Source organism: Euphorbia lathyris, chromosome 7, assembly GCF_963576675.1.
Source record: "Euphorbia lathyris chromosome 7, ddEupLath1.1, whole genome shotgun sequence".
Classification (NCBI taxonomy): Eukaryota; Viridiplantae; Streptophyta; class Magnoliopsida; order Malpighiales; family Euphorbiaceae; genus Euphorbia; species Euphorbia lathyris.
In genome coordinates, this window is record NC_088916.1 from 31,457,114 (window position 1) to 31,484,555 (window position 27,442).

At 33.2% G+C, this 27,442-nt stretch overlaps 1 protein-coding gene across 1 annotated transcript; it reads left to right on the top strand.

The window, feature by feature from the left end:
- Positions 1-6,967: 6,967 nt before the first annotated feature.
- On the top strand, positions 6,968-16,368 carry LOC136236061 (GDSL esterase/lipase At4g16230-like). Its single transcript, XM_066026169.1, has 4 exons — positions 6,968-7,360; positions 10,793-11,020; positions 11,100-11,340; positions 16,136-16,368. The coding sequence occupies exons 1-4, from the start codon at positions 6,968-6,970 to the stop codon at positions 16,366-16,368; spliced, it is 1,095 nt and encodes a 364-aa protein (XP_065882241.1).
- Positions 16,369-27,442: the final 11,074 nt, after the last annotated feature.

The window sequence follows — 27,442 nt, forward strand, 5'->3', positions numbered from 1 at the left end:
GATAAAGGGAAGGAGAAAGAAATTCTAAAACCCGTTGTCTGATTACAATATAAGCAATGTAGGTCGATCCTCCACCCTTTGAGCTGTTCTTCAAAGAATAAAAGCTGCACTACAAGAACTGAATTGAAAAGTAAAAGCTGAAATGTGTTTAGAGTAGCTAAGAATATAAAAACTGTCTAATCTCCCGAAGAACTGAGTTTTAGGTCGCTATTTATAGATGTAGCAAGAAAACCTAGGTCTCCGGGGGTACATAGGTCATTTTCTATCATTAAACATGGTTTTTGGGTTAAATAAATCGAGATTCTAGCAAAGGAGAGGCGTTTTTGCGCCTCTCCCGCCTCGTCTCGTCGAGACATAGGCTGTCTCATCAAGACAAGTACCTGTCTCATCGAGACGAGTGCCTGTCTCGTCGAGACAGCTTTGTGTCTCGACGAGACAGGCATCCAATTGGGGCAGAAAAGTCCGATTTTTCTTCGTTTTAGTCATTGGGCTTCCAAAATTAGCTCTAATGGTCCCTGACGAATCCCAAAAGTGCTCCCACGGTCCCTGAATTGTTCGGAAATGCTCCAAAAGGCTCGGGTCTGGTTCGGAAATGCTAAAATAGTCCTAAAAATACCTGAAAACATAGAAAATGCCATAAATAATGGAAATTACTAATTTTAACTAAAAGATAACAAAAAGATACTGAAATTGAATGGAAATAAAGCAAAAACGAACTAAAACAATCCTAAAAACACTATATAAATGGGAGCTATCAAGAAGCTAAGCTCTCAAATGCTTCTGATAATGATGATCAAAATGTTGAGGTAATCTCCTTTCCTGTCTTCCAAAATGAAATGATTAATGCCTTATGCGATGTCTATGCACTTGTAAAAGAAGTGCAATAAAAAGATAAGGGCATTAAGCAGAAGATGTGATGAAGTAGAAGAAGTAAAACTCGGAGACATCTGATATCTTCTTCAAGACAATACTCGTCAGGATGAAAATATAAAAATCATGCACAAGTTTGTCATATAAGTCCAGGAGGTCCTTTGAAAGGACATCACATCAATTCAGAGTCACCTGACTCCAAAAAGATATAGCCACTATGAAAAGCCCTTTGGAAGCTATGCTCCCAATAGGAAAGGATGGAAGAATAAATTAGAAGCTGGCTGTAGCTTCTGTGGAAAAAGAGGTCATGACACAATGTGCTGGCACAAAAATGGCTATTTTGATTAAGAACATATAAAACCTGTTAAAAATAATCCTAAAGGACCAAAAAAGACTTGGGTACCTAAAAGGCCTTGATCATTTTGCATGTAAGCTTGAGATGTGCACATCAATAAAAAAATGTGGTATATAGACAACACATGCTCAATACATATGACATGTGATGAAACACAATTCATCACACTTGAGGTCATTTAGGTGTTATTTTTTATGAGATAAAAAGTTAATGTTTAGAGAGAAAACTCCAAAAAAATGATTTTGAAAAATGAAAAGTGTGGTTTCATAGTAAATATGATGGTAAACAACTTTAATTATTGATCATTTTCATTTTGAGGTTGTTATCGCCCAAATTTGGCAAGGTTAATAAAAAATGAAAATTTTACAAACCACAGGGTTGCGTTTAACAAAAAAAATATCACAGGTACGCATCTGCAAATCCGTGAAACCACAAGACATCTATTTGCAATTATCCCTATTTAATAATATTATCCCAAAGAGTAGTAAATATAACTTTAGTCCTTCATGATGGGTTAATATCATAAATTATACATTCTTTTTAAAGTGTTATATATATTATATATGAAAGTGTTAAAATTGGATACATCTTTTTTAAGACGAGTGTGTTGCACAATATATGAAAGTGTTAACATTTTAAAAAAATTAGATCAATTTTATAGTTTAATTAGACGAGTGTGTTGCACAATATATAATACTTTATATTGTTCATTTTTAATTAATATAATTTTAAGTATTTGAATTGTGTAAATTAAATATTTATTTATTTTATGTTTAACATATATGGGTAATATATTTAATCCTTGTTCAAAACAAAGGCCGCATGGACCGTCTAAACCCTCAAAATCGTGAATCCGTACAGTTTTTCTCCGATTAGTCCATCTAACCGTTTTTTGGCCCTTATGCGATTTTTTTGCCGCCTATGCCGGTTGGACACCATCTATCCGACTAGATACCGCCTAAGCGACCATGAACAAAAAACGTTTATTATTATTAATTTTTTTTACTTTATTATAATTCACTTTTGAAAATTGTCACATGGTTATCCTTGAATTTTGTTTATTATTTTCAAATATTTTGATTTAATTACGTTTTATACTTGCTTTTATGATATGGTTTAAAACTTTAACGAAATTGCTTCATAACTTTTGGTGAATTATATTACTTGTGAACATTATATGTTATTTGTTTGAGTTGTTTCAATGATATTATGTTGATATTTGCATATTTTAAAGATATATATGTCAAATAAACGTGTTTTTTATACGAAATAATTTTATATTATTATTTTTAAATAGTATAATACATATTTTAATTTAATATATGTAACAATTTATTGATTAACAAATAAAAAATATAAAATTACAAATCCGATTAATTCTCAAGGGCCCTGTCCGTCTGACTAGCGCCTAGCATTTTTTTACAACATTGTATTTAATCATGCTTTATTTCATAGTCATTTTTCATACGATATAATTATTAACATTATCAAATTTTAATATTTTGGTTATGTGAGAAAAATATTTATGATAATTTTTTATGATCTAGTTTCAGAAAAAGAAAATAAAGTACCTTTAAATTCACCATTAGTTCTTTCCTTTTATGTCTAATATAATTTTTACTTGTTTGTAATATATACTTCACTCTAATTGATGTAAAAACTATCATGTCTAAAGTTAAGCTCTGTAAACTCATTTTATAGTAAATATTTCTAAACATATAACCATAATTTTAAACAAAGTACACTATATAAGCCTTCAAACAAACGTCTAAATGAGATATAAGGAACTTAGAAGCAAAAAAAACTAACCATAACTTTAAACTAAGGTGCTGTTTGATAAAACTGAAAATTAAGTGCTGAAAAAATAAGTACTGAATTTTAAGTGCTGAATATTATAAGTGCTGAAAATATTGAATGATTTAATTTTTAAAAAAATATTAGTTGATAATGTTTAACTTAAAATGATAAGTTAAATATTTTGACTTATCAAAATAAGTGGTTTTTAACTTAATTAACTAATTTAAGGGGTGGAAAACAACCGTTATCAAACGCACTTAAATTAAATAAGTGCTTAACATTTTAATTTAAGCAATTAAGTGGTTTATCAAACAAGGCCTAAGTACACCATATAAGCCTTCAAAATTGAGAGACATTTAATCAGGTATAAAAAAACTTAGAAGAAAAGAACATAACAATAGAATAATAATAAATAAGAACACTCACTTACTAAAAGTGGACATAAAAGCACAATCTGTAATCAAGCTCTATAGTTCTCTTCTAAAAACCAAATGTTATATGTATGGAACAAAATAAATTTAATATACTTGTACACAATAATTTAGTAGAACAATGATGAAATAACAAATACCTTCTCTATGATTGGATCCATCCTTGTTAGGGGCTAATTATCATTTGATATACTTTTCATTTTACATCCAAATATTTAAATGAATAAGCATATGGTTTGTTCCTAAAAAAAATAAGCATATGGTTTGGAAGTTCTCTTATTGTACACCTAACGTAACTAATCATCAAACCCAAGAAAAAAAGCTTTCATTGTAGATTTGAAGTCAATATTTTTAGTGGTTAGTCCACAAATTTAATAATACGTTTTAAAAATAAGCAATTTGGGTTTGACCATATTCTACAAACAGTGGCGGACCCAGCCCGGTGCCTGAGAAGGCGCCAGCCCCCCCGACGCCGGCGCTGCGTCCAGAAATCTTACAGGTGGGGAAAATTAACCCCCCTGTTTTTTTTTTTGCATCAGCCATGGCTGGCTGCTGCTTTCCAATTAGGGTTGTGCCCAACCAATGGGCTGGGCACTTATTTTTTAATTCGGCCCTTTACCAAAACGACGTAGTTTTGGTAAAGGGCTAAAATAATGAATAGCACACAAATTACTCTTCCCCGGCTCTCTCCATTTTCTTTAAAATTTAAATTTTTAGTCCTTGTTTTTTATATTTTTCCTTCTTAATCTTCTAACACCATCAATCAATAAGTCTTTTTTCTCTCTTTTTCTCATTTATCTTAATTAATTTAGGTTTTAAATCAATTAGGTTTGTTTTATTTATATTTTGGGTTGAACTAATTTAGAGATTTTAATTTAGGTTGTATTACTTTATAATTAAGGGGTTTTGATTTGGGGTTCTAATTTGGAGATTTAGTTTAGGAGTTTTTATTAGATTATGAATCACTTTAATTTGATTTTAGGGTTTTGATTTAGAGGTTTAATTAAGAGTTTTTTTTATGGATTCTAATTTGGAAGTTTAAATAAGGGGTTTTGATTTGGGGATTTAATTTAAATTGTTATTTAATTTTTTTTGTTATGATAGGTTCTTTAACTTGTTTTTTTATTTTTATTTTGTTATGGTAGGTTCTTTAACTTGTTTTTTTATTAGGTTTTTAAGATGAAGCCATTTTACAATATTTCCAAAATTCGTGGTTTCAAACATTAAGTTTGTCACCTATCGATTGTTTAACCGTTGTAAAAAAATAGATATATTTATCAGTAATATAATATATGTAACAAGTAATTTTCAGCATTTATCAATAGAATTAAAATTTTACATAGTTTGATTTCAATTTTTATACATGATTTTTTCTTCTTCTAATATTGGGCTAAAATTAGCCCCCTTATTCGAAAATCCTGCATCCGTCACTGTCTACAAATAACAAAACGATATCGTAATAAAAAAATAAGGTTTATTTGAAAATCCAAATAGTTTTGATTACAAATTTATGATACACTTAATAATAGAGTTCAACCAAATTCTAAATACTAAGACATCTTACCTGCCAATAAAAGAAAAATAAATCTATGATACACTTTTCTTCTCTCATTTCTTTGTTGTTAATAAAGAGTTTTATCCTTTTTAAAATCATTTCTTATTCTCTTCTCCTCATGTTTCCAATCACCTTTTTTTTTTTTTTCTGTTATTCATTTTTTATAATGTCACACCTTTCATATCTTTCATTACCCTCTATAGTAACTATTTCTACTCAATTAACTTGTCTTTGAAGAAAACTTTAATATCTTCAATCATTATCCTGATATTAAACTTTTAAGTCTGAGTATTGAAATTTCAGCAGTATTGAATTTACATGGACAACCTTCAATGAATGGTTGATCATTGATAATGATTTTCCCTCATTTCTATCTGCATTATTTCACCACAAACCCACCTGTTAGCAATATGAATTCACAGAAATTTCAGCAGTATTGAATTTACATGGTCAACCTTCAATGAATGGTTGATCATTGATAATGATTTTCCCTCATTCCTCTCTGCATTATTTCACCACAAACCCACATGTTAGCAATATGAATTCACAAAGAACTATAACATGAACAGAATAATAATTTCTATTAAATTGAAGAGAAAAAATAATAAAATTAGAATAAACTGGATGTAATAAACTTTTGGATGAACAAAACAATGAGATTTTGAGTTTTGCTGAGATTAATCTCCTTAATACAAATTTTGCTGCAATCAATAATTGTCTCCCATGATACAATAGAAGTGTGAGTCGAACTTTAACTGTGTGTGTCGAATTATCACTAGAAAACTAAGAAATATGATGATTGAATCGAAACAGAAGTTGAGGGAGATGAACAAAATTTGGCAGAGGAAAATTATCAAATGAATTGTCTATTTGTTTCGAGTGAGGGAAAAAAGTTTTATAGGCAAACCATTGGAACGTTTTTTTCCTCGATTTATTAAAGAATTAGATCATTTAATGAATAATTAATTTTATCGAATAAATTCACATTAATGATAATTAAAAACAAGTTTAACCATTAAAATGTTTTACAAAATGTAACATTAATTCCATTAACTCCATTAATGAGATTTAATTATGTAGTAACTGCCATTCAAAATTTAAAAGAAATTCTGACGGATTAATACACAACCGTTCAAAGTAGGTTCACTTTGATCTTTAATTTTGCATTCATTATTTATCTGAGCTTATAATATATGGTTGGAATAAAAATCACATGGAAAATAATACAAAGACACTTTACTTGTTATTCAAAACTTCATCTATCTAATTATATAAAGAAAACTTCATCTATCCATTAAATATTTAAGCCACATGTTAACAAATAAAAACAAATTAAAATTGTCATTTTTTCTAACACTACCCGATATGCAAGTTAGCACCACACTTTCTTCAAATGATGGTTTCTTCCAAGCCCACCAAATACATTATTAATATTGAACTCTAAAACTTTTAAGGACATGTTTTAATTAAAGTAAATGAAAATGATAATAAATTAAATGGAAAGGAAAATAGACAATTGAAGAGGGATGGTTAAATATTTATTAATACTTTCTTTTTAATATTGTGATTATAAAATTGAGGTTCTATAATATATTGACATGTCACAATTTATGTAATGTCGTATTTTTTTTAAGAACAATGTGGTATTCTTTTTTATTTTTTATAGAAACAATATGGTATTCTCTTAGAGGTCTTATGCTTCAAGCTTGATATATTGTTAATAGATACACAAATAGAATTGCTAGTTTTTATGTATAGAAAGCAGTTTATAACGACTCATTTTTCCATTATACTTATTAATTAATGGCATATGTGAATCCATATAAATTTAGTTTAAGTCGGTTATGTTTTTTTCAAATGAATTAAAATAGATAATTATTTACTATTCTTGTACAAGAAGTGGATATAAATACAAAAATATTTGTGCAAACACAAATATTAGAAATTAGATTGAGCAACATGGGTAGTCGAAACCTTTTATCAATAGTGTTACTTATTGTTTTGACCTCATTTTTCTCATTGAATTGTTATTCAAAAGGAAATGAAAGAAATGATACTAAAATCAAAGGGATGTTTGTGTTTGGTAGCTCTTTAGCTGATAATGGAAACAATGCATTCCTTAAAACAATAGCTAACCCAAATGTGTTGCCATATGGAATAGATTTTCCTGAAGGTCCAACAGGAAGATTCACAAATGGAAAAACGGTGATTGATGTTTTTGGTGATTATCTTAGGCTTCCTCATTTTATTCCACCATTTTATGATCCTTCAACTAAAGGTACCAAGATCATCAATGGTGTTGACTTTGCTTCTGGTGGTTCTGGAATACTTAATGATACTGGTTCCGAACTGGTCAGATTCTCTCCCTTTACTAGAATTTTAATTCAATTTCCTTCATTTATTTTTTAGTTTAGCATCAATTTATCCAATCTTAAACTTTGTTACAAATGTCAAAAATAATAGTAATTGTTGGAAAAATTAGAAAAAAACTTATCGATAATTAAAGGCTACACAATAGGCAATACCACTACCTTGAAAGTGAGTTCAACCACCAAAATGCAATCTGATATTCGGTCGCTCTCCAAGGTTATAATTGTTTTTGAACTTGTGCACTCAAAGTTGGAAACAATGAAACAACAAAGTTGAGATGCTTAGAGTATTTGCAGAGAGCTTTTATTGGATTGACATTCAGTATATGAAAAAAACTGCAAAATCATTTTTATACTATTTCCTATAAATCAAAGTAGTGGAGAACAATGCGGAAGTTAAAATTAAGATATTTTTAAATTTTTAGAAAAGGATAAATTTTTTTTGAACAAATCAAAGGAAATAATGAGTAAATTCGATTTTTTTAATAGTTTTGGCCCATGCTCAGCCCGACATGGGACAGGCGGGCAACCTGCACATACATGGTATATTTTTCAAAACCCAACTTACACAATTTATAAACTAATAAGGTCCAAACCATTATCAACCTTATAAAGTTTCTCAACTTTCCTATTTAGGATAAGAAAAGCTACAAAACAACATTTGGCTTACACATGTCACTTTACCAACAAACTATTTTAGACCCTTATGTGTTAGAGATGATAAGAAAAGCTATTGTTGAACCTTATTATCAACTTAGGTTTTTGGGTCAACTGGAACCTTGATATAATATTAGAGCCACTTAAACCAATTCGTTGAGGGTTCAAATCCTAACAACTTGATTTGTTAATTGAATTTCAACACATGATAAGATGAGCCCGTGTTGTACATAATTTAATAGGGATGACATAATGTACACGTTTCATTATTACTAATTACTATCTGACCCTAATAGGACTACTTGAATCATGTTTGGAAGAGTTTAATTAAGATGGAAATGAGATTTAAAATATCACTAACTGGTAAAGGATGAGAATGAGACTAACCTGCTACCCCCTATCCGCCATGTATTATAAAGAGTTGATGAATGTAGATTAAAAAAAATTAAATAAGAAGAGTATGAAGATGAACTATTTATTTTTAATGTCTTTTATTTTCTTGCTAATTGGACTTATTTAGAACTTTAAGTGTTTCATGTTGAATTTAATTATTAACTTTTTTGAATATATATCTCATTTATTTTTCACTAAATTTGTAATTTGTTTTCTTATTCTTAATGGTTACGGGTATCCACGACTTAACGGCGCCAAAAACTTGATAGCGTGTCGCTAGTAGTGCTTTTCTACGATAAAATGTATATTACGATGCTTGCGCTACGAATATGGATGTGGTCTTTCTAAGTGCTTTATATCTACTAGACGTCACGACTACTTAGGGGCAAGTGTACCCCGTCGTATCAAGTAATAATCCGGTTAAGACCGGGTATCAAATCCACGGGATTTATAGTTACAAGTATTAGACGACTCGGTTTCGTATGTTATTTAAGCGGTAATTACTTTGGGTTAAGTAAGACACAACTACACACTATTCCTCACTATTGGCGACACAGATTTATGTAGCTAAAACTCTATGAAGTGAGATGAGTATGATAAGTTATAACCATGATAAATAATGACTCTAAATGTATACAGATAATAGTTTACTCTTGCAAAGATGACCAAGTGTAGTAGAACCGACCCGTGAAGCACTTAGACTACGTGATTCCTAGTCAAGGCGTGTCTAATGCGGGGGAATTAGAAACTAGGGCCCGTAAGTTCCGTGGCTTGTCAATTCCTACGGTTTCCGGTTTGTCACTTCCGGTAAGGCAACACCTATATAACTCCCTAAAGATGGCCCGAATGGCGGCGGTAATCGCGTTCTCCTACACAATAATCAATTATCAATATCAAAACAAGCAATAAACATTAACACATAAAGGGAAATAGAGATTATAAATCATAAATTATAAATATGGAAAGTGATTAGATGAAATACAACCAAGCCTAGTACATAGGAAGAGTACAAGCTAATTAGCAAGTAAAAAGGGAGAATCCGCCCTTGGAACTAGCTAACCGGACTCAAAGCCGTCTCCTAGGTCGTGGAGGTGGAACTCTCGAGCTTGGTGACGAATGGTGGAACGGAGCGTCAATGGAACGCCGGAACAACGAACAAGCTCTCGAGGGGGAGAGTTTAACTTACAAAATTTGAATCTAAATTACAAGGAAAGAAAAGAGTATAGTGTAGCTCTCTAGTATGTAATTGGTGTCTAATGAAGTTCAAGAGCTTCTTATTTATAGACATCAAGAAAGGGCAAGTTTGTAATTTCACAAAGCACAAGTATGGAGCAACATTATTTGGTGCAGAAATCCCATGATACGCCCCGCGTAAATTGGCCTACGCCCCGCGTAAATGCCCATTCCGTCAGAAATCTCCTGCATGTGGACCAATTCGTTGTCTTGTTGTCTCAAGCACGCCCTGTGTAAAGGATTGTACGCCCCGCGTGTTTGAGTCTCTGGAGTTTTATTTCTTGAATTGGAGCTTTTACGCCGAGCGTAGCTGAAGTACGCCCCGCGTAAAAGAGTCTCTGATCTTTTTACGTTGAAGAACTGCCTTTTATGCTCCGCGTATATGGTGGTACGCCCCGCGTAAGGAGAGTTGACTCTGGGAGACAATGCAGTCTGACTTTCAGGATTAGGCCAATCATTTCCGACATGTGTCATACGCCCCGCATAGAGTGGCATACGCCCCGCGTATGCTGAGTCAGTTCCACATGGCTTCTGCGGATAAGGCAATCATTACCGACACCATGTTTCACGCCCCACGTAGGGGATTATACGCCCCGCGTATGGAGTGGATTTTTGCTCCTTTCTCGTACCTGAAATACAAAACTTGAGAGCCGAGTTAGCTTGACGATTTTATTTCCAAAACTAATCAAAACGAGGAAAATAAACTGAAAGTACGAGATTTATTTTTGTTTCTTTGTTTTATCAAAAACACTTTATTTTTGTAACTAAACTTATTTATTTTATCCAAAATCAACCCGTAAATCACGCTAAAAGATAGGGGTAAAATACCCCTATCAATACACATTAGGTAATGGTATAAGATTCATAATTTAAATAATAAACGTGTAAGGATATAAGAGTGACATTATTCCTGGATATCCTACTCGATGTCATCCATATGCTTTAAATCTAGTGGACATTCGCATATGATGTGGTGTCGGAAATAATAATAAAAAGATATTCTTAGCATTACCTATCAACTTAAGCTTTTATATTAACTAGTGTTTTATATTGTATCAGATCTTTTAGACTAAATAATCGATGATCCAACTCCTAATAACTCCATTTAATAAGTTTGAGAAAAACATTGTAGGGTGAGGTGGCAAGCTTGAGCACACAAATGAGGAACTTTGAGGAAACAACGTTGACCCAATTGAAAGTTCAATTAGGTTTGAAAAGTGAGAAATTCCTAAGAACTTACATATTTGTTGTGGGAACTGGAGCGAATGATTACACAAGTAACTATTTCGCACGTCCAATCAATCAAACTGTTGAAGTCTTCACTATTAATCTTATCCTATTGTTATCTGGCCATATCAAGGTGCGCCTGATTTTCTTTTGGTTTATGTTTTTCTAAATTACGTTGTTTACTTAACAATGACTTACATTTGTTGGTGCAGAATTTGTACAATTTAGGAGGTAGAAAATTTGTTTTGATTGGATTATATCCACTTGGTTGTTATCCAATACATAAGGCTCAAACTAACTGCAATAAAAAATTGAACGATGCTGCTAACATCTACAATTCTCACTTGAAATCCATGATAGATGATTTACACTCACAAATGCCTGATTCTCATCTTGTATTTGTCAACTCATATAATATCATTAATGATCTTATTACCAATCCAATTTCTCAAGGTAAATTCAATTATTTGTTTTAAATATTTCACTGTTTATCTTAAGTTGAGTCTTAATAATATAGGTCAAATTGTACTTTTAATAATTGTTTAGATTTAATTGCTGAATTTAAAAAATTAGTTTTCAATTTATTAAAATTAAATTTCAATCTTTGATTTTGTAATTAATGGCTGAGATGCATTAAACATGACTTATAAAGTTGAAGTCAACTTAAAAGGATCAAAATCATAACAATAAAGTTTGTTCTTAAACCTTACATATCAACGTAACCATTTGGGTCAAATATATAGTTTTTTTGCATGGTATTAGAAGCTCTTAGATCAGATGGCCGAGGGATTAACAATTGGACTAAATGTATTAGTATAACCAATGTCAGATAACTAGTGAAACCCTTTAGGTACCAAACAAGCTTTAAACCATACCATAGAAGTGGTGATGAATCATAGATACCAACTGTTTGTTTATGGAGTACCTCAAATGCAAGATCCTCCTCACCATAAAGGACAAGGCATGAGATATAACATTTGTTAGAATAAGATCAAAACAATAATAACCTTTAGGTGATTTGCTATATCCCATGAAAACACATTTCGTAGAACAATGTTAATGAACTAGAACAAAACCATGTATAGCATAAACAACAATAAAAAAAGAAAGTAAAAGTGAGTAATTCTACATAGAACTAAAGAGTTTACAGTATAAAAAATAAAATTGAATGGTAGATGTTGCAAGTATATTAATAATATACACAATGGTATCAACAGCATATGCCTATAAATATGTAGGTAAGTTAGCATGATTAAACACTACAAGTCTAGTTATAACAATATGACAATATTTACATTCAAACATCTATGTTCTTCATGAGTATATGGACATCATGATATGGTGTTCAAAAAATAAGACATTAAGGCATTGTGTTTACATCTCTAAGACACATGGAAACTGTTAATTAGATTTATTTAAAAAAAGTCTACAATCACACATATTTTTTTTAAGTAGATAACACATCTGATCTATTCTTAAGAAAATAAATCCATGTATCTTTGGTGAAGCGGTAAAAGAATATGACATAATAAGAATATCCATCATGAGATTTCATACACGAAGGTCTCCAAATAAAGTGGAAGGGAACTTGTTCAGGGAAAGAAGTTGTCTCCGTCTCTAGTGAAGATGAATTATAGAAAGGAAATTCAACTTCACAAAACGTGACATCTCTTGATACATTTAGCTTGTGTGTACCAAGATTGAAAATTTTTCACCCCTTTTGGCCAAGTGAACTACCCAAATAGCCACAATAAGAAGGTCTAACTTCAATTTTGTCTCTATGAGGTTGAACGAGAGGAATAAACGCTTTACCTTAAACAACTCTAAAAGATGAGTGATCTGGATCCTTATGATACAAACCCTAGTGAGGAATAAGCCATTATAAAACCTTTTCAGGTGAAAGATTAAGCAAAAGAATAGCATGAAGTAATGTTTCACCCTAAAACTGATTAGATAAATGTCTTTGAGTAAGAAGAGCTCTATCTATAGTAACTAAAGACCTATGTCTCCTTTCTAGAACACCATTTGATCGTGAACTATATGCACATGCTTTTTATGAACAATTCCGCAATTCGTTAAGATTTTCTAAGTTGCTTCACCAAATACCATTATATGTTTGAACTATTTTGATCATTTTCTCCAATTGTGTAATAACGAATTGAAAGAAAGATTCAAGCAGAGAAGAAACTTGTGATTTATGCTTGAACAAAATAGTCCAAGTTACTTTGATAAAATCATCAAAGATTTCCTAACTTGCTTAGACTAATGGCATACATCACAATCAAGCAAATTGTGTAAAGAGGAAATGAAACTAACATGTTTGAGTTTTCTTTGGACATATGTCCTAACCTATAATGCCACAAATAAGAATCTATAGGAGTAAGTGTTACATTATTAGCATGAAATAAGATGGTAGGAGTCATATTGACATAGTAAAAAACTATGTGCATAGATCCTTCTGTCAATATTTGCTCATAATACTGGTCCTGCAAAATACATCTTTTAGCAAGAAACTGAACCTACATAACTTGATCCTCCACCAGAGTACTAACTGACATCTAATTGCAATAGCAATGTTGCACATATAAAACACGCAACAACATAAAATTATCACTAAAATCCACATCTCCGACATGTGTAACATGTTGTACTGATCCATCCGGTAAATACATAAGTCTAGTTATAAGCAATTTAACTAAATTCACCATATATACAAGTGAATTACTCATGTGAGAAGTTTCTCCTTAATCTACTATCCAAGTAACATGAGTTTTAGAGTCATGAAAACATTTACCTGCACAAGCTCATGCGAAAGTAGTAAAAACAGCTGGATACGTGGAAGATAAAGAGGATTTAATGACCATATTTCCTTCCAAAGCCTTTTAGACTTTTTTCTATATCATTTAATCCATCATCAGAATATGGATATGTATCATCAAGTGGCGTTTTCACTTCATGTGTCATATTTTCCCTTGTCTTTACTGGTCCTATAAACTACTTACATTTGTACCACTCCGGATAACCCTTTAAGTGATATCATTTTGACTTATCATGTCCTCCTTTGTGACAATAGTTGTACGACTTATATTATTTGCTCCTATCATATTTTTAAGATCGATTATGATGTGATGATCTCTTATCATAAGATCGATTTTGTGAGGAAGACTTCATATAATAGTAATGCTATTAACAAAATCTGCTTGTGTCTCTATTGAAACATCTTGTTGTTTTTCAGTTCGAAGCAACATCGAATAAGCCTTGTTGACTGTAGGCAAAGGATTTATTAGAAAAAATTGATCATGCACATGATCAAATTCAACACTCAATCCTAATAGGAATTGCATCAGATGTTCATCTTGGTAAAATTTATGTTGCTACAGTGCGTGATTCTCCACATGTACAAGCTTTAATTGGCCTAAGCACATCAAAATCATCCCACATTCTCTTAATTTTGTTAAAAAAGTCCACAATTGAGACATTACCTTGAGTTAGGATGCAAATCTCTCTTCGAATATAAAAAACTAGTGGCCCATTACTTTCTTTGTATCTTTGTTCAATCTCCTTTTATAACTCTCGAGAAGACGGTACAAAGAGGAAAACATGAGCTAAAATGCGAGATAGAGAGTTAATATCCATGAGAAAACCATATCATATTTCTCCTTCCATTGCATATACTATGTACCACTAACATCTTTAGGTGCCTCATTTTTCAAAATAAAAATATGTCTTGTGTTTAGCACTAAGAGCAAGCAACATGGATCACTTCCATGAGATGTAGTTTTTACCAGTAACGACTGAGCTAACTAGAACCAATCCTGCATTATCTTATTTAGATGAAGAATCACGATCTCGATCACTCATTTTTAGCATGAATGATTTTTGAATGAAGTTGTTGAATTGTTGTTTGGATCTGAATCCTCTGAATCTATTGAATCTTCTGTGTTTTGAGAAATACCTTTTGTATTTTAACAATCATCTTCACCACCACCAACTTGCAAAGCTTGAATATAGCTCTTGCATTTCATAATAGTGATGCGAATGAAGAAGATTTGGAAACATAAGTTCTAGACTAGATACCTGCTTTGATACAATGAACAACAAGCAAAATTCTCGATTTTATATATTTTGAGTTAAGAAAGTACAAAAGAGGTGTGTCTATGTATAGACTCGATACAAAAAGAAATAACAAAAAACAGAGGTGGATAAAATTTCTAAAATACACTTAGACATAACAGTTACATTATGTATTTCTAATAGATATCATAGTCTCCTAAACGAATAGTCAACAATGCAGTATGTCCTCACAACTTCATCTGTCAATGAATATTTAGCATATGAAAAAATGAATGTGTGTTGTACATCTTTTAAATCTAAAATGTCAAGGAATCAAAAGCTTAAACTCATAGTGAAACCTAATAATAGCTTTTGTTATTATCTCAAGCACACCTCTTAAGAGAATGCTCTCTAGACTTACACACCAATCTTGATATGCGTGTAGTATATAAAATTTAATATTTAGGTAGTAGAAGAAGGCCAAGGAGAATTCAGAATAAAGAAATTATTGCAGAATTCATTGAGATGAAAATACAATGCTACATTAAATAATACGTACTCCAAAGGTTTTCACCTGGTTAGTGTCTGACCAAATGATTTGGACCAATCACCGTTAGATCTAGGCTTACTCAAATCCTAGGGTGTAGATTAAAATCATCCTAAGGTTTATACTTAATAAGTCTACATCTAACAATTACTGGTCAATTTCATGTAGTCAGTGAAGGACTAAGTGAAACCCACTTATACATATACTACTATATATAAAATAAGTACCTAACTCTCTAACGGTAACTAACTAATCCTAACTGGTTCTTTAACTGTGAACTAACTTCTTTATAATTAATAATATTTGATTTTATCTATGAGTGTAGTTTAAATTTTTAGTTAAATGGTAATTTTTCATGAAATATAATCGAGAGTTGAAGGGAAGAAGTTGATTATGTTTTACTTATTTATTTTAACAATAAAATTAGAGAGGTTTTTGTTTGTATTCTTAGTTGATAATTCAATTTGAATCAGCCTAAACTACAAAATGAGAATAAAGTTTATCAAAAAGTTAATTCAAGTTAATTTGATGCATTCTTAAGGTGCATTTAGAAGTATATATTTGTTTGTAAAACTAAATATAATGTTTAACTTTTAAAAACAATTAACTAATGGAAATATATGTATAATGTTTCATGTTGTTGGATAGGATTCAAAGATGCATCGGATCCATGTTGTGAACTCTTTATATCCACAAGAGGTGAGAAGAGAACCAGCTGCAATAAAGATGGGAAGGTATGCGAAGACAGGAAAACATATATCTTTTTTGATGGGGTACACACAACTGAAGCCGCCAATTCTATCATAGCTTCTAAGGCTTTTCATTCTAATCTTCAATCTCAAGTTTATCCCATTAATATTACACAACTTTCCATTATTTAGTTAATCACGTTGTTACTTAGATTATCACTTGTCAAATGAACCAATTACTTTACCTATCATAATTTAAAACTTGTAATAATTTACGATTTATAATCATGCTTCTTTGGACACTATTATAAGTATTGAATATTATTAATGTGGAGCAATAATACATACATATACACAACCCTATAAAAGTATATATTAATAAGGATATAATAATATTAGGATAAAGATAAACAAAGGGTAAACTTCCAATTAGGTTATTATTTTATCGCTCTCCCACAAGTTGAGTATTTGTAACAAGTTGCAAATTAAAGTCCAAAAAACTTGGAAACTTGTTCTTAACAATGTTTTGGTTAGAACATTAACTATCAAATTTTAGGAGCATAGTCCCTGATGATATTGAAATCCATATTAATATGCTTACTGCGAGTATGGAAAACGAAGTTCATAGTATGATAAGTTGCACTCAAATTCTCACATAACAGTGTTTGGAGATGGAATAGTGAATTCCAACTCATTTAACATGTATAACATAAGACATATGAAGAGACTAATGCAAGTTCCTAATACTCAGCTTCCATTAATGATCTGGCAACAAAACGTTGCTTTTGTGAGATCCACAATATCAAATTTGAACCACAGAAACCTATAAAGCTTGTGGTGGACTTTTGCTCATCCAAAGAACTTGTCCAATTAGGATCTAAGCAACTCCTTAATTAAAAAAATTCAAATTTGGTGAATTGAAGATAAAAGTTAGTAGTACTTTTCAAATAATGTAGGATTTGTTTCATATCCATTTAATGGACTTGCGTTGAAGCATCGAGAAATTAAGAGACCTTGTTAATAGTGAAGGAAATGGCTGAGCTAGTGTTGGGCTTGGCCCAATTTTAAATTATGAAATAAGCCCATCCAAGTGTTTTTAAGCTTTATCAAGTGAAAAACATCCCACATTGCTTTCAAAGCACTTGGTAGAGATGTTTATAATGAAGGTCCTCACATGCTTGGGGTGTGCCCCAAGGGGTACCCACTTTTGTGAAAGGGTGAGGACTTATCTCTTTGGTTGACCACCACACACGCGCGTGCGCGCCGTCCATCCGACCGAACCGGGCCGGGCCGGGTTGGGTTGGTGTGGTAAACAATATAATTTTTTATTAAAAAAAATTATTAATAATAATATTTTTTTATTAAATTCGTTTTTTATTTTTTATTAAATTTAATAGCCTCTGATTCAGTCTTTGAGAACGTTATTCATAACGTCTCTCTTCTTCTGAACGTGTCTTCTCCAAACCCAGTCTTCCTGATTTTCCTCCTTCACCTTCTCCATGAAATCAGAGCTCAACAGCTCTTTTTTCCCTGTATAAATAGGTGAGACTTGCATACAGAAAACAGAATTGAATTCATTCTTTCTCCTTTTCGATTACAAAAACTGAGCAAGTTACAGAGTGTATTACAGAAATTATTTTTGTACGGTGCAATACAAAATCGTAATTAAGAGGGCTGTTTTATCCTGGAGGCGACCGGAGTTCATACTGTTTGCTAATTTTCGGTAGTTCCGCGAACGTCTTAAAGAAAGCGACATTGTCCGCGACTCTGCCCATTTAATTTTTGTTCGGCCTATTCCTATTTTCTGAGTTCGAGTAACAAGAATTTTAAGATGTTTCAATTACTGTTGATGGCTACCGAACAATCAAATGGGATTGCTGAGATCAACAAACCATTCCGGTTTGAAGGAGCTTATTTCCGAAGATAGAGACAGAAGATGTTGTTCTACCTCACAACAAAGAAGGTAGCTTCTGTTCTGACTTCTGAAAAACCAATTGTTCCTGAAGATGGTGATGAGGCAGATGTTCGTGCTGCTGTTCGTGCTACTGAAAGATGGACAGAAAATGATTTTCTGTGCAAAAACTATATTCTCAATGGGTTGACAGATGATCTGTATGATTATTACACTGCTGAAGAAAAACCTGCCAAAGAAATTTGGGAAGCACTGCAGAGGAAATATGACACTGAGGAGGCCGGATCGAAAAAGTACGATGTAAGCCGCTACCTCAAATTTCAAATGACGGATGACAAGTCGGTGGAAATTCAATCTCATGAATTGCAAAAGATAGCACATGAAATCATTTCAGAGGGTATGCCTCTAAATGATCAATTTCAAGTTGCTGTCATTATTGACAAATTGCCTCCTTCGTGGAAAGATTTTAAAAATATTTTGAGGCACAAAACAAAAGAATTTTCGATGGAAAGTTTGATTACTCGCCTCCGAATTGAGGAGGAAGCTCGAAAACAAGATTTAAAAGAAGAAGTGCTTATTGTTTCTAATAGCACTAAAAGGTCCACTGCGGTTCTGAAACCCACTCAAAAGAATTTTAAGAATCAGAACCGCAAACCAATCCAAAACCGCAACACCCGAGTTAATTTGAATTGGAACCTTCAAAGGAACCAAAATAGGCCACAGCAACAACCACCTAGAAATGATGCTGCTTTCCTATGCTTTAATTGTGGGAAACCAGGTCATATGGCACGTAAGTGCAGAAACAGGCTAAACACTACTCCTAGTGTTAACCTGACTGAAGAGCAACACAATTTTGTTGCTATGATTTCTGAGATCAACCTCATAGGTGGATCAGATGGGTGGTGGGTAGACACTGGTGCTTCTCGCCATGTTTGCTATGATAGAAGTATGTTCAAAACATACAGTGCTGTGACCGAAGATAAGAAAGTGTTATTGGGTGATTCCCATACCACTATTGTTACTGGAATTGGTAGTGTAGAATTGAACTTCACATCTGGAAAAACCTTAAGCTTGAAGGATGTGATGCATACTCTAGAAATGAGGAAAAATTTGGTTTCGGGCTATCTTCTCAACAAGGCTGGTTTTACTCAGACTATAGGAGCAGATTTATTTACTTTGACTAAGAAAAATGTGTTTGTAGGAAAAGGTTATGCCACTGAAGGCATGTTTAAGTTGAATGTTGAGATCAATAAAGTGAATGCTTCTGTTTACTCTTTGTGTACTTTTAATGTTTGGCATGCTCGTTTTTGTCATGTTAATAAGCGTATCATTAAAAATATGAGTAACTTAGGATTAATTCCAAAATTGAATTTGAATGAGTTTCTTAAATGTGATTATTGTAGTCAGGCAAAAATCACAAAAACACCTCATAAATCTGTTGTTAGGGATTTTGAAGCTCTAGATTTAATTCATTCAAATATATGTGAATTAAATGGAAAGTTGACTAGAAATGACAAACGGTACTTTATAACCTTCATTGATGACTGTTCTGACTTTACTTTTGTTTATCTTATGAAAAATAAAAGTGAAGCGTTTGACATGTTTAAGTTGTTCATAGTTGAAATAGAAAATCAATACAATAGGAAAGTCAAGAGACTTCACAGCGATAGAGGCACATAATATGGTTCTAGCCTGTTTATTGATTTCTATAAAACACATGGCATTATACATGAAACCACAGCACCTTATTCACCAGAAATGAACGGAAAGGGTGAAAGGAAAAATAGGACACTTACTGAATCTGTAGTAGCTATTATGCTTAGTTCAGGTGCCGCCTCACATTGGTGGGGAGAAATCCTTTTGACTGTTTGCTATGTGCTAAATAGGGTCCCTAAATCCAGAAGCAAAATCTCTCCTTATGAGATCTTGAAAAATAAAACACCTAGTCTATCATATTTTAGAACTTGGGGTTGTTTGGCTTATGTTAGGATTCCTGACCCTAAGAGAGTCAAACTTGCCAGTAGGGCTTATGAATGTGTGTTTATTGGATATGCTGTGAATAGCAAAGCATATAGGTTCTATGATTTGAATGCAAAAGTCATCTTGGAGTCAAATGATGCTGACTTTTATGAAGATAGATTTCCCTTTAAATTGAGAAATAGTGGGGGTGCATCATCTAGTAGCATACCTGCTATTAGACCTATAATGCAAAAAGAGATTGAGGAATCTGAACCTAGGAGAAGTAAGAGACCTAGAGTATCTAAAGACTTTGGTTCTGACTTTTATGCTTTCACAGTAGAAGAGGATCCACTTACTATACAAGAAGCCTTAACCTCATTAGATGCTGATTTATGGCAAGAAGCCATTAATGATGAAATGGAATCACTTGAGTCAAACCAAACTTGGCACTTAGTAGACTTACCACCAGGTTGTAAACCAATAGGCTGTAAATGGATCCTTAAGAAGAAACTGAAACCTGATGGTTCAGTAGATAAGTTTAAGGCTCGCCTTGTAGCTAAAGGCTTTAGACAAAGAGAAAATGTTGATTTCTTTGATACTTATTCACCTGTCAGTAGGATTACGTCTATACGTGTTTTGATTGCTATTGCTTCTGTGCACAATCTAGTGGTGCACCAAATGGATGTTAAAACTGCGTTTTTGAATGGTGAACTAGAAGAAGAGGTTTATATGGATCAACCTGAGGGCTTTGTAGTCTTTGGTCAAGCCCATAAGGTATGTAAGTTAGATAAGTCTTTATATGGGCTAAAACAAGCACCTAAGCAATGGCATGCGAAGTTTGATAACTTGATTATTTCAAATGGCTTTAAGGTGAATGAAAGTGATAAGTGTATCTACTATAAATATGAAAATGGTCTTTGCACCATTATTTGCTTATATGTTGATGACTTGCTTATTTTTGGATCTAATATTCATGTTGTGAATGCTGTTAAGTCAATGTTGTGTGAAAACTTTGACATGAAAGATTTAGGAGAAGCGAACGTCATTCTTGGCATAAAGATAACTAGGTCTGAAACTGGAATTTCTTTAGATCAATCTCACTACGTTGAGAAGATTCTAAAGAAATATAACTACTTTGATTGTAAACCTGCATGTACACCTTATGACCCTAGTATAAAACTTTTTAAGAACACTGGAGACAGTGTAAGACAATCAGAGTATGCTAGCATAATTGGCAGTCTTCATTATGCCACTGATTGTACTAGACCCGACATCGCGTATGTCGTAGGATTGCTATGCAGATTTACTAGTAGACCTAGTGTGGAGCATTGGAATGCTATAGAAAGGGTCATGAGATACCTTAAAAGAACCATGAAACTTGGATTACATTATCAAAGGTTTCCAGCAGTCCTTGAAGGATATAGTGATGCTGACTGGAATACCTTATCAGATGATTCCAATGCTACCAGTGGCTATATTTTCAATATAGCTGGTGGTGCTGTTTCATGGAAGTCTAAGAAACAGACTATCCTAGCTCAATCAACCATGGAATCAGAACTGATTGCACTAGCTGTGGCTAGTGAAGAAGCAGGTTGGTTGAGAAGTCTGTTAGCTGAGATTCCCCTATGGGAAAAACCGATTCCAGCTGTATTGATCCACTGCGATAGTACCGCGGCTATTGCTAAGATTCAGAATCGTTATTACAACGATAAGAAACGACAGATACGTCGTAAGCACAACACTGTGAGAGAGCTACTCACTAAAGGAGCTGTTAGAGTGGATCACATACGCTCAGAAGAGAATTTAGCCGATCCTTTGACGAAAGGATTAGCTAGAGAGAAAGTCCATAATACGGCAAAGAGTATGGGACTTATGCCCCTACAGTGATGAGTTACACACAATGGTAACCCAACCTATAGACTGGAGATCCCAAGAAATAGGTTCAAAGGGTACTAACAAGTTGTGTTGTAATATGAGTCAGATCATGCAATTTGAAGCATGAATATCCTGAAGCGATTTGAGGTTGAGATAATAGAAACTCTTAATGAAGTCTATACTCCATTTGGAGTGAAGTACATAGCTACAGGAGTACTTTTGATAGACTCACCTATATGAATGTGGAAGTGAGGCCGCTTCCTATGAGTTTAGGGCAAAACTCTAGAGCATTCATTAAACAGGGATAGACGTGCATGGCCATAAACGCACGGGCTACTAGAAATACACTCTGAAAAGGTTATGGCGTGATATAAATCAGAGATAGAGTTCAAGACTACGAGTCACTCTAGTAAAATCTGAACTATACTCACTACGCAAAGGTTCAAATCAAAAGATACCTCTGTTTATGTCTGACCTTATGTAACTGCTCAGTAAAACGATTTCAAAAATTCTAGTGGGGGATTGTTGGGCTTGGCCCAATTTTAATTTATGAAATAAGCCCGTCCAAGTGTTTTTAAGCTTTATCAAGTGAAAAACATCCCACATTGCTTTCAAAGCACTTGGTAGAGATGTTTATAATGAAGGTCCTCACATGCTTGGGGTGTGCCCCAAGGGGTACCCACTTTTGTGAAAGGGTGAGGACTTATCTCTTTGGTTGACCACCACACGCGCGTGCGCGCCGTCCATCCGACCGAACCGAACCGGGCCGGGCCAGGCCAGGCCGGGTTGGGTTGGTGTGGTGTGGTGTAAACAATATAATTTTTTATTGAAAAAAAAATATTAATAATAATATTTTTTTATTAAATTCGTTTTTTATTTTTTATTAAATTTAATAGCCTCTGATTCAGTCTTTGAGAACGTTATTCATAACGTCTCTCTTCTTCTGAACGTGTCTTCTCCAAACCCAGTCTTCCTGATTTTCCTCCTTCACCTTCTCCATGAAATCAGAGCTCAACAGCTCTTTTTTCCCTGTATAAATAGGTGAGACTTGCATACAGAAAACAGAATTGAATTCATTCTTTCTCCTTTTCGATTACAAAAACTGAGCAAGTTACAGAGTGTATTACAGAAATTATTTTTGTACGGTGCAATACAAAATCGTAATTAAGAGGGCTGTTTTATCCTGGAGGCGACCGGAGTTCATACTGTTTGCTAATTTCCGGCAGTTCCGCGAAATTCTTAAAGAAAGCGACATTGTCCGCGACTCTGCCCATTTAATTTTTGTTCGGTCTGTTCCTATTTTATGAGTTCGTGTAACAACAACTAGCGATTCTAAGATGTCGTAATAATCCAGTTGTAGTTTGAACTAATAACGGATCAATAAAGGGTTCACCCAATTTAGAATGTAGTTTTTTTTGTTGGATTGGGTATTGATATATGGTTGCATATGTGCTTATTGGTACATTGTCATTGACATATTTTTGTTGATGAAAGGAGTAGTATGGTGGAGGATCGATATACTTGCAAACCAAAAACAAAGGAAATATCTACAAGGTTATGGATAGAAAACTAGCTTTGAAGAGCAAGTACAAGGCGATGAAGCAATAATGAGTAATTTATTGTAATGGTTAATTCATCGGTATAAATGAGGAAATAACACTTCATCAACCCATAAGATTACACATAAAGAGAAATATTAAACTATGATCCTTGAAACCCCAACTTTAATCAAACAAAAGTGAGACAATGATGCCACACACTAGGTGCTTCACTTTAGGTCGTAAAGAGAAACTCGTAATCAACTTACATACTCAGGGAATTAGGGACTAATATAGAAAATGAGGAATACATGATTAACATAAATGAAATACATCATTCCGCTCTTAGAGTTGACCACTTATATCCTGGACAACCTGATATCTCTTTGCTTTCTCATTTCTCCACTATGGCTTCGAGCCTAGATTTTTGTCATAAAAATAATTTGTTTTAGGATACTTTGATTAATAGAAGGTTCATTCATTATATTAGTTTTGAGTTATCATTTAATTATGAGTTATTAAAAGACATTTATTCTTTCATCACATAAAATAATATAGATAAGAAGTTCCTAAATTATAATAAGTACATAAAGTGTTTATACAAGATGTTAGGACCCGTGCAATGTTATTGGGACTATACATGTATTAATGTTTCCTATTATTGAAGAAGAAACTGATCTCACAAATTATACACAAATGGATAAATGGACATTTACATAGATTGTTATGAAAGCATTAATATGCATTGGAGATCCAACATCAGATCCCAAATAGATAAGCAATCCATATGCTATTGGTATATCTCACAGATGATAGCAAGTGTAAGTAATCCTCTACCTTAAATAATCATCATTGTGTATTTGATGTCATGTTTGTTGGATCTTTAATCTATCTAAATGTTTAGTGGAGTCCAAACTGTTTGCCATTCTTTTTCTGGATTTTTAGCTTTTCGTGAGGATTCGCCCCGATAACTCTATTTCCTATCATTCTTGTCACTTTACTCCTCTTGTCGGTCCTCAACCCCAATCTTGTCTAGCTCTACAAATTTCTTCTCCCTTTCCATCGGTGAGGTTAGATCGTAGGCTTCCTCAGGACAAGTTCTTCCCTGAGTTGCTCATATCTCATATTTGTAGTCATGGACACCTAAGTTTTAGGGGGGCTTAATTGTATATAGAAAATATTTTTATTGACATTGAGGCTACTTCAAGAAAAAAAACTAAGGTGCAACTGTAACATTCAAGATGATATATTTTGAAAATGTTGCAAAATCACTTCAATTAAATCACACTTCATAATTCAACAAAATCACAATTCACAATTCATACTAAATACTTAAGGATGCGTTTGGCAATTCTGTTGCAGAAAGCTACAACAGCTTTTGGCCCAAAAGCATGTATTAGAGTGTTTGGTAAATATTAAAAGATGCTTTTAGTAAAACTTCTTTTAGGTTAAAAGCTGTTTTTTTGGAAAGCAACCCCACCCATGCTTTTGGAAAAAGCTAGAAATTAGCTTTTGCGCCCAACATGGTTTTTTTAAGCTTTGGACAAAAATATCCAGACTTTTAATAAATAAACTAAGTTATCAATGAACTGTATATATAAACAAGCATTTGGTAGGTGAAAGAAAGAAAACACCTAATTTGTGTCTTTCTTCAGTAATTAATTTCTCATCATATTCCTATTTACAAATTAACCCCAATTTCCACTTCTACTCCTTTCTATTTAATTATTTCTTTAGCAAATTTGAATATGATGTTCCATTCCCTCTGCAGTATCATGATTAGATGAGAAGAACAAAATAGAGAATTAATGAGATTAGGGTTTATGGATTTACCTTAACCGAGAGCCATGTGAGGAAGATGAAGAGCACATATAAGGGCCATGAGAGCGAAATTAGTTTACCAATGAGAAGAGATGAGAACCATGAGAAAGGAATCACAAACCTAACACATAATGGTGATGGAGAAAGTGAAAAGCGAAGAGATTGCGACACATAGTATAAAGGATGAAAAGCAGTCTAAGCGACGTTGTGGTGGGAAAGTGAAAATATAACTGAAATTATTCGGGGAAGTGAAAAATAGGGTGAAATTTAATGGCGGGGAAGTGAAGTTATGGTGAAATTAGTGGTGGGAAGGTTTTAGTGAAAATTTATGGTGGGAAGTGGAATGACCAAAATCTTAATTTATCATGGAAATATTACTAGGAAAAGTACAAAAATAAACGTCGTGGTTTGGGTCATTTTCAAATATAAACTACGTGTTTAAAAGTTTGCAAACTGGTACCTTGTGGTTCATTCCATTAGCAAAGACAATCCAAACTGACTAACGGTATTAAAAAAATCAAAAGTCAAATAGTAAAGAGTTATTTTCATCTGTATATTTATTTATTTTATAAATAAACCCCTTATTATCTAATTATTACAAACAAACCCCAAAACAAAGACAAAATCTCAAATTCACCATCTCCTCATTCTCTCACATCTCTCTTTAATTTATTTTCATTCTCTCTCTAAACACATCCACTTTCCCTCTCTATTTTCTCTCTCTAAACACACTCACTATCTCTATTTTCATTGCCTTCTCATATATTTAATTATGTTAACTGTAATGTGCTAATTTTCTAATGAGAAGACCCAATTGATGTGTATACAATCTAAGCTTCAAGTTACATTGCCCCCATAATTGCCATACGTCAACACATCGGAACTGAACCTGTGAGTCTACAACTAGCAATAACAAGCACCTTCAAGCTATCAAATTGGAGAGTAGGTTCAACAGGAAATTGTTCACCATGGAAATTCAAAGTGAGTACCAAAGTAGTTAAGTTCTTACATTGCTGCAGTATCTGAAGACCATATCAAAGATTATAGAGGCTGGAATTTGAGAGGGAAAGGTAAGAGAGGCTCTGAAAATCCATGAAACTTTCTGGAATTTGACCACTAAAATTATTTTGGGCAAGGTTAATGTTCTTCAAATTCTTACAAGAAGGAAGATTACTAGGTAAAAGCCTTTCATGCTTATTAGGACATTGATCAAGAGAGGCTAAACTAGTCATGGAAGAATAGTTAAGTTGAATATTCCCATCCAATGAATTATTCCTCAAATTAAGCAATATAAGTGAAGAAGAAATTGCCAAAGAAAGAGGTATACTACCAAAAAATTGATTGAAATGTCCTACAAAATAATGAAATTTGGGTGACATGTAAAAGACATATGGTATGATACCTCAAAATTTGTTGGAAGAAATATGCAATCGTTCAAGGCTGAGCAATTCGCTAATTCCGTCATCGAGCTTTCTAGAAAGCTTGTTATCTTGAAGACCTAACAATTTGAGTTTCTGAAGCTGAAAATGTCCTCACTGATACCTCCGGTCAAATTTGTTGAAACACCTTTCCACATTATTTTGATTTGACAAAATTATACAAGAATTAAACTACCATGATAAAAATATTCTAACACATTAAATTTAAATGTTTTGATTTATTCATACTAATGTGTTTGTTCAATGTTGAGTTATTTAATTTATAAGACATTAAGTTGTAAGGCCCAAAGGCCCACAAGAGAAAGTCAAGCCCAAATCAACGGATGAAAGCCTCATGGCCTAAGCAGGTCAAAACGCAGCTCATGCTGAACAAAACGCAAGCCCAACAATGAGAAGGATCGAGAAGCCTTCGACCAAAAGCTTCAAGACGAAGCTGCTGAGTTGAGCGACAAGGAAGCCAGGTCAGCGGCTGACCTGAATAAACTTGAAGACACAGTATTTCTACTTTGCGTAAAGTTCAGAAGACGCAGAAAGCTGTCTGGAAGACTTTACCATAAATGTGGAGACATTCTGTTTTGCCTGACGAAAAGCTGTTGAGCGCTGCCGAAGAGAGAAGATACAAGAATTTGATTGACCGAGGACGCTAAGCACGTACTGAGTGAAAGCGACAGGAAGCCGTTTCCCTCCAACGGTTATTTCGAAATTCGAAATTACCGGTGCAT

Excerpts from the sequence above, each read along its gene's own strand:
- LOC136236061 (XM_066026169.1), top strand. The coding sequence starts at position 6,968 with ATGGGTAGTCGAAACCTTTTATCAATAGTGTTACTTATTGTTTTGACC. Across the intron at positions 11,021-11,099 it reads TGTTATCTGGCCATATCAAG|AATTTGTACAATTTAGGAGG; the intron begins GTGCGCCTGATT and ends TTGTTGGTGCAG. Across the intron at positions 11,341-16,135 it reads TACCAATCCAATTTCTCAAG|GATTCAAAGATGCATCGGAT; the intron begins GTAAATTCAATT and ends GTTGTTGGATAG.